Raw genomic sequence first — 8,865 nt, forward strand, 5'->3', positions numbered from 1 at the left:
CTGAGTTTATTGGTGTGAATTATTGCTCAATAAAAGTGTCTGGCACTGAAGACAGGCCTATGTTTAGGTGCTGTTTGCCTCTCCTGTGTTTAAATAAAATCTTATGTAACATTATCATTTCTAATAATAATATATTATAATATATTATGATAAATAATAACAATATAATAAAGTGTTCCAACAAAAAAATAGCTTTAATTTAAATGGTTGTGGGAATCTTTAAAGTTTCCTGACATATCAAATTGGTCAGGCTTTGTTGGGTTTCAGGGTTTGTTGAATTCCACCCACTCCACCATGGCAACCAGGTAAGGTCATTTGAAAATAAAATACAAAATCCATATTATTTACAGTCACTTTATTGCATCAGCAGGATGTGCCAACCATGCACATATTTTAAAAAATAACTTCTCCTTGTTCGTTTCCGCAATAATCAGAATATGACCTGTTGAATGTCAAGAAAATATGAATATATTAGAGTATTTATAAAGATTTCAGTTTGACTGTGATGTTCATCACGTTTGACTGACATCTCAGACATGTCATTATATTACCTATTAGACTCTGTCATGTGACAGATCATTTACAAGGAACAGTGTCCCACTCCCTAGTAAAAAATATAATCATAATAATAATTTAGGCAAACTGGGGAGGTGATTTGGTAAGTGCTGCTGTGTATTAATTTGACAAGAATGTAACAAGTAACCAAGCAAATCCGTCAGGCGACACCCAACAGATGCATTTTGGATAATAATTAAGGTCCCAATAAATCAATGTTGGACTCCCTCCAGCTTTGGGCCTCCTTCTAAGCCCTCTGCTTTGCACTGAGCTTAACAACTAAATATACCTTATGCCAAACTTAATCTCAGTGCCTCTCTGTCAATATTGTAAGTCATTATCTTATTCACATAGGCTGAATGGAAAGGCAGCTGTGGCTTCTTCTGTCTGTTCTCTACAAGGCTGTTTGTGTGGAGTCAGCAGTGTTGTTTGACCTTTCACCTCTGGATTTCTGCTCTGAATTTGCTGAACTCACTGCTGCTTGTTCTGCTCTACTGGGATTGTCACCATTTACAACTGGCTGGCGATCTGATTGGGCGATAACATCTGCGGGAGGTGAAACAACCACTCTTTCTATGGGCTCATTGGCTGTTCTGTCTGTCACAATAACATAATTGGGCTCTGGCTGGTGGCCACTGGAGCGACGCTGCAATGCATGCTGGGTGCATGAGAAGGAACGCTGCCGAGGGGCAGGCTGGGGCGACAGGAAGTGAGGTGTTGCAGCTCTGGGGACTTCCTGGTGCCTGTCCCGATCCTCGTCTTCTGAAGTAACCTCCTGTAAGGTGCTGATTGGCCGAGGCGAGCGGCCCATGATTCTTGGCGGGACCAGTGCTGTTGCTGATTGGTTGAGCTGTGGTCGCCAGTTCTGAGGAGAGGGGTACTGCACTCGGCTCATCGACCAATCACTGGCAAGACAAGAAAATCATCCCTATATTAGACTGTAACAGTAACAGAGAGGTTTTGCAGAAAAGTGTCAGTTTGTCCCATAAAATACAAATTTAGAGTTAGAAAGCCAACACTAAAATCAACTTTAGAGTGTCTTTGAATGCACCATCAAGGATGCGTTTTTCAGGACAGTAACTGCCTTAGCACAAGACAGCTTTTCGATTTTTTACTGAAACAAAAAAATTTCATTTCCACTGTGATTGATTACCCATCTCAAGGAAGTTGAGCTGATGGTTATACTGGCTTTAGATTTGTAAAGCTCCCCCCAAAAAATCCACTCCAGGTTTTTGCTTATTTTCATCACAGTATATTGCAGGGGTTTCAATGTTGTGTGACATACATATTTTACAATTAAAAATATTTTTTTCAAACTGTGAGAATACTGATTTACTGCAATGTGTGAATATGGATTGTTACCTCTCACAAGGAATTTGCAAGCTGCAAGTCACTTTTATACTCCTGTGCTTAACAGTGTAGTCATTTTGTTATAGCACCCAGTAGCCATTCCTCTTATTTAGTTAATGTGTAAAATATGTTTGATGCCAACAGCAAATTAAAAGTTTTATGTGATGTTCTGCTAACTGGCTAAAATGAGCAAAGGCTCATCATCCTTTGATCCACTCTGCTCACAGTGTTAATTGTGAAACTTTTGGTCAATAAAATGTCAGAAAATACTGAAAAATGTCATCAGTTTAGTTCAACCAACTCTACATTCAGTCTATTATCAGTTTACTTTCACTTGCAACTAAGGAATTCTCACAATCAACAGTTTGCTTGAAAAGTGATAATTATTCATTATTAACCATCAAGTAGTTGCATATTATTTTACTCTTGGATTAACTGATTAATTGACTTATCATTTCAGCTCTAATTGTACATTTCTCACTCATCTCTCTTTTACTCATCTAGTGGCACATCATCAGAAACTAAACAAAAACATACTGTGTGCAGTGTATTACTGAAACCTTACTTTTGTGGAGGTGGGGTCATATCTCGATTTCCTATGATCCCAGAGAAGGAGGCACTTCTTCCAGACAGGCCCTGTGATCCGACCCATGGCGAGTACATCAGTGCACGCTCCTCCCACAGCATGTCATTGGCCGAGTCGACGGGAACGGGCCCTCTCTGAATTTGGTGAGCTAACAGGAGCTCCAGCACCTGGTGACGCATGCCCTCTCTGGCCACGTCGATCGGACGACGTCCTCTCCGATCATGCAGCTCAAGGTTGGCACCATGAAGGAGGAGAAGTCTGGCCGTATCATAGCAACCATGGAGGGCGGAGAGGAAGAGCGCTGTTTCGCCCTATCAAGGAAATAATCGTAAATATAACTTATGTGATGTGCGGAGGATATTTAAGTGTTGTGGTGATCTACCCAACCATTCAGAGTGACTATCACATAATAATACACCAGTCACCTGTACAACTTAAAACATGGATAATCAAATTTATATTTATAATTATATGATATATAATTAATGAACCACTGATAAAGAAACAAGACCTTACCTTATTGTCTTGCAGGTCCACAGCGGCCCCATAGCGAATGAGGGTCCTTGTTAGGGAGAGGTGGTTTACTGAGCATGCCCAGTGCAGGGCTGATCTCCCTGAGAGAGACAGTGTGAGTGGAGGGGAGGTATGGGGGAAGAGGGGAGGGAGTAAGTCAGCCAATGAACAACCATTACACAACAGAGTTGAGCCCAGATGGTGAAGAGAGGGAGAATGGAGGGATGGGATGCAGAGATGAATTTTTTTCAGCCAAAGTGAAAAAGAGGACAGGAAGACAGGCAAAAATAAGAGATGTAAAAAGAGGCAGACAGAAGAGCAGAGAGACAAAGAGACAGCAAAAGCAAGGAGTAAGATGAGCAACAAAGTTAATACGTCCATCAAACTGAGTTTGAGCACTAAGGCACATTAACTTTGTTCTGAGTCAGAGGAGGGCAGCAGGGGAGCTGGAGGAGGAGGAAGAGATGGAAGCCACGGAGAAATGAGCACAGGTCGGGAGAGGAGGGACACAGAAGAAGGATGTGAGAGAAACGGGGTAAGTTACACCAGTTACTCAGCCCCTCAGTGTACAGGAAATAATGGATCAAGAGCTCAACATGTTATTTTTCTCCAAGGTGAGACCAAATATGACATGTGGGTAGGTAAGTTTAAGACTTTTTGTGTAATGTTGTTTAGTCTTTCTTTCAGACTGAAATATCTCAACTTGGAGACTGTATTGTTATGACCAGAGTTATTAACTGTACAATAACAGCTAAAACTCTGGTCATAACAATACAGTCTCCACTTATATTTTTGTACATACATCTGTTCACTGTACCCGTCTAGTTCCTCTTTACCCAGCTTGGGATCTAATAAGTCTATCTATCTATCTATCTATCTATCTATCTATCTATCTATCTATCTATCTAACATATTTTGATATGAAATTTAAAAATGTTGAAGCAGACTAACTTTGGTGATCCCTCGACTTCCCAGTGTTTTGAATGATTGTGACACAGAAAGTGTGGACTATTACATAATGTTTGTGAAAGCCCAAATAATAGTCAAAAAGCACTTACAAAGTCAGACATTTTTAACCAATTCATGCATGAAGGGGTTAAAGCAGAATTACTCAATCTCTGCTTCTGACCTCAGTGCTGACATAACATTTGCAGGAAAGTGGTTGGATATCATGAAAACTGCATTTGCACATAATTCCTCATTAATGTTTTAACCTACTTTCCTTATGCGATGGATTATTTAACTGTAATTTAAATCAAATTAGCTACAATTCCTGGTATTCACATTGCTCTTACTTCAAGAAGGTTAAAACAGACACCAAGAATTACATGCAAATACTTAAAAGATTTCTGAGTGCCAATGTCATATTAGTAACTAATTTTAGTGATTGATGCATTACCAGTATGATCAGTGTTGTTGACGGGCACTCCTGCTCTCAGCAGCTCCAAAACCACTCTGTCCAGCCCACTACGCACCGCTCGGATCAGAACCACAGACCCATCCGGGCCACACCACTCTGCCGACTGACAACACAAGCAAGCCATGATGAATATATAATACATATTTCACATATACTTACATATTCAGCAGTTTAAGTTTGGCATTATACAGTGTTCAATAATTATAGTAAGTTTAAACAAAAAAAAACCCTAACCCTAACCCTAACCCTTAAACAACAAAGCATTAAAATCAAGCTCTAAACAAATTTAAATCTTTTTAAAACAGAAACATAACTACACTTACGAGAAAAAATAGTAAAACAGGAAACTAAAGAGACTTATAGAAGTTAAAAAAAAACTCTAAGAGCATGTCTTACTCTTCTGAATAACAGCAAGGTGAACCATGTCACTATCTCCATAAAGACATGGGAAGGAGAATAAACAAATACAGCCCCAATGGTTAAATCTAAGCCCTAAATAATAATGGGTCCTTACAAATTGGATTTAAAAAAACACTATAAAAAAAAAAGACAGACAGACCTGCTGAGGAGGACTGAGCAGAGGAGGAGGCATGGCATTTCTCTCCCATCCTCTAGGTGGAGCTGAGAGGGAACCAGAATTATTTGTGTAAGGATTTGAATACACATAAAAATACTATAAATGGAAGGATTTATTACATGTTATCTCTTTCAAACTGTAACTTTGTACGGCGCAGTATATCAGTATGAGTCCTGTTTTACTCACAGTCTCTGTATAGTGTCTTGTTTATGAGATATTGTGCTGTAATCATTGAGCTCTCAGATCACTCTCAAAGGTACCCAGTTTACAATTATATAAAACAGAAAAAGCAGCAAACCTTCATTTTGGGGAAGCTGGAACCACAGATCTTTTGCCATTTTTATCCAAACGTATCAAAGTTGATGATTAATTTTCTGTTCATCCAGTAATTGTTGAATCTCTATTTAAGTCCAGTAAAGAAATAACAATAAAAAATAGAGGTGAAGAATGAGATGTAGTGCAGAGGGAGTCCCATTATTTTTTTACATTAGGAAAACCTCAGAGTGCACCATTGCTGTTTCATTTATACCATAGACACTTACCAAACAAATGAAGACTGAGTTTAAAATTAGAGTATATATAAAATGTTATAGTTAGCTGTGGTTTACACCTTACACTCTGAATTATAACAGTGATCAATCTGTTGTTTCAGAAATGTTTGAGCTGTCTTAAGCCAATCAGAAACAGGTATTTTTGTGACCATAATGCTGGACGTGGTAAAAAATATATTCCAGATTCCCAGATGAATAAAAGTTTTGGGAGCTATGAGCGATTGAGTAAGTGAGTAGTGAATGAGTGAATAAACCTCACGTTGTACAGGTCTGCGTGGCTGTGAGGTTCCAGCCCGGTAGTGTTTCTGCTCCTGGGTCCTGTGGTCACAGATGGAGGCGGCTTCCTGTCGCCTGGAACATCTCGCACTGATGTCTTCCATTGAACTCTGGGTAAAGTCTGTGTCACTTCCTATATCCTGGTCCCTTTTGAGAGGTCTGAAAACCAAAAGCACAGTTGATTTGATTTATAAAACACTCAAGAGCTCTGCGACACACCCAAACCCAAGAATACAAGGGTTTGTTTGCCTAAAATGTAAACATACGTGGGTTGGTACTGTAGACTTCGAGGAAATGCACCTGGACCCTTGAACGTGTCAGGGATTAGAGATAGTTATTGTTTCACAGCCCGGAGTGAGCTGTTGTCAGTTGACAGTATGTGACAGTATAGAAAGACAGGAAAAAAACAGAGAGAGGCCAATGACATGCAACAAAGGTTCCTGGTTGCAACTTAACTGGGGACATTACATGCGCTCTTACCCACTTGACCACCAGGACACTGACAGTGTCCCTGCTCTTACAATATTTTCAATACACATTCATGACGGCTGTGAATATCAGTTATATTCATCATTGATTAGTCTGTTCATTTTTCTCTCCAGACGAATCAATTAAGCATCTATAGTATCAAATGTTACAAAATAGGCCTATAACAATTTCTCAGAACCCAAGGGGACATCTTAAAGTTTTGTTAGGCCAACATTCACAAACCCAAAGCTCTTTAATTCGTTTACAGTTACATAAAACTGAGACAAGCATCTAATCTTTAAATTTGAGATGTGGTAACCAGGAAATATCTGGTATTTTTGTTTAATTCATAGCAGTAATAGAAAAAAGGTAACAGGACATTGGAGATTCAAATCACTGGGAGTGAGAGGAAGAGTTAATGAGTAGTTTGCCTCCTCCTTTCAGTAACTGTTAAATCGTTATGAATACTATGTGAATGTACAATACATACTGTATAACAGGATAAAAGTAATATCCAACAGATTCAGCCTTTTTTAATAACTGGATGAACTCTCACTTGTTTTAGAATACACCATATTTGTTACATGACATCATTCCTCCAGCAGACCAAACATCCTCTCATGTCTTTCAAAGCAATTCCTCTCACCGCATCCGAATGGCATCCTCCCCCAGCGGTTCCCGCCTTCTCTTTTTCTCTGCTTCCTTTGCTTTCTTCTTTTTCCTCAAGCTGATCTTGTCTTTCTCTCTGCTGGATCTGACCCTCTGCTCTTGGTGGGCTGTGTGCGGGGTCAAGGCCTTGGATTTGGGGTCATTGTCTGTGACTGTGGACCGGTGTCTCACCCTGTTGCCGTCTTCCCTCTCTGCCCGCTGCTGCCTCACCCTCCTCACCACCAAGAACACCACCAGGACCAGCACCAGCAGCAGGCCGATCGCTATGGCAATCACGGCCCACAGCCACGCAGGCGTCGGCTCTTTGAGAGGAAGATTACAAAATTAATTTTTACAATTATTGTAAGGGCTGCATGAAAAACATATCAAGATACTTACCACACTATCAATCAACAGTCAATATCAGTATGTGGTCGTATTAAATTAAGTGCTCAGTTTCATCCAATAAATGTTCCTCACAATGAGTAAAATGGTGATTGTGTTTTAAAATCCTAAACTTTCTTAAAAAAGTTCACTGGTTTGGTGTGATGAAGCCCAGTATTTTTGCCTCTGGCTTTAAAGTAATACTCAATACTTCAAGCATATTCTTATTGATACAGATCTAGTAATTGGCAGAGACAGAAGTTTTTCTCCTAACCTTTACCTAAACCCAATCATCTATAATCTGAATTTAATTTATATTTTATTTTTAAATGGTATGCTTACACCTAAACTGCTGCTTTGGTGACCCTAACACAGCACTACTGCCCATAACCATGGTGGAATCCGTATTAGCATGTATTGAGCTAGCCTTCTGACCAGCCAGCATCACAAAGGTCATAAAAAATAAATGTAAAGTAATTTTAATTTATAGTACTTGTTATATTTTCACCAGATATCCTGCTTTTTCATTTTGGTTCATGCTTTCCCTCTCTGAGTTAAAATGTTTGAACAACCAAAACTCAAACCTGTAGTGATGACCAACACCTACACACTGGAAACGGAAAAGTGTTTTATAGTGTTTTGTTTGGATGAAATTCAAAGCTGGATGTGTAAATGTGCGTGTGTGACAGGACATGTGAACTTACCTTTGACTTCCTTTATCTCAGTTTCCTCCTCTCTGCTTCCTATTTCCTCTCGGACTCCTCTAATACTGATGACGACTGTTAGCTCATCAAGCATGGGGAATGAGGAGGTCTTCAGCAACATTACGGCACGCAGGAAACTGGCTGCCTCTGTGGCATAGGGAAAACAGGTAGAGGGCAGACGGGAGCATGGCCTGTTGTCCACTTGGAGGAAAAGGAGGGAGCTAGGAAAGAGAGGAGAGAGAAGGAAACATTAGGAAAGAGCATGTATGTATTTACTGAGTCCTGTTTCAATGTGTAGATTTGTCAGGATTAGTTTACTCAATAAAATCTGGAACCTTCTCAATCATTTGCAAAAGGTTGCACTTTCTTACAAAACATAAAATCAAGAAAGCATACCTTTGACATAATGTACTGCAAAAATCGATATGCATGGGTATTACAATTAATATCAATATCCCTGCTAGTCAATATCGCTCCGTTCAGACTGTCTTACTGTACATAATGGAGTTCCCCAAGGTTCTATCCTTGGCGTCCTTTTATTTTGTCTTACATAAATAATTTGAGTATTAACACTTATTGTTATGCAGATGATAGTATTTTGCCTCGCCTTGAATCTTAGATGCTCATAGATGCCCTTGATACACTACTATCTACTAAAAAAATTAAGTAGTTATTTTCTAATGATGGTAACAACATTGGATGTGTAAAAGTACCCACTCATTATTGTGTATCATTGTGTATTGTTGTGCAGTGTGGATTTCAGGGTTGACTGGCCATCTTCACTTCAAGTCTTCACAATCATTCAAAATACTGGGAAGTCGAGGGATCACCAA

The 8,865-nt window shown here is 39.4% G+C and overlaps 1 protein-coding gene across 1 annotated transcript in view; it reads right to left on the reverse strand.

Annotated features, from left to right (window-relative positions):
- Window positions 1-193: 193 nt before the first annotated feature.
- notchl (notch receptor, like) overlaps window positions 194-8,865 on the reverse strand; it is an 11,663-nt gene continuing 2,991 nt past the window's right edge. Inside the window, exons 4-11 of the mRNA XM_035672784.1 lie at window positions 8,033-8,253; window positions 6,943-7,267; window positions 5,812-5,987; window positions 4,984-5,045; window positions 4,404-4,527; window positions 3,008-3,105; window positions 2,471-2,802; window positions 194-1,460 (exon numbers count right to left, since the gene is read on the reverse strand). Of these exons, the coding sequence (XP_035528677.1) occupies window positions 950-1,460; window positions 2,471-2,802; window positions 3,008-3,105; window positions 4,404-4,527; window positions 4,984-5,045; window positions 5,812-5,987; window positions 6,943-7,267; window positions 8,033-8,253 (1,849 nt within the window). The 3' untranslated portion in view covers window positions 194-949. The remainder of the gene's footprint in view (window positions 1,461-2,470; window positions 2,803-3,007; window positions 3,106-4,403; window positions 4,528-4,983; window positions 5,046-5,811; window positions 5,988-6,942; window positions 7,268-8,032; window positions 8,254-8,865) is intronic.

The sequence above is a fragment of the Morone saxatilis genome, unplaced genomic scaffold, assembly GCF_004916995.1.
Source record: "Morone saxatilis isolate NCDOM2014 unplaced genomic scaffold, NCSU_SB_2.0 Contig24, whole genome shotgun sequence".
NCBI lineage: Eukaryota > Metazoa > Chordata > Actinopteri > Moronidae > Morone > Morone saxatilis.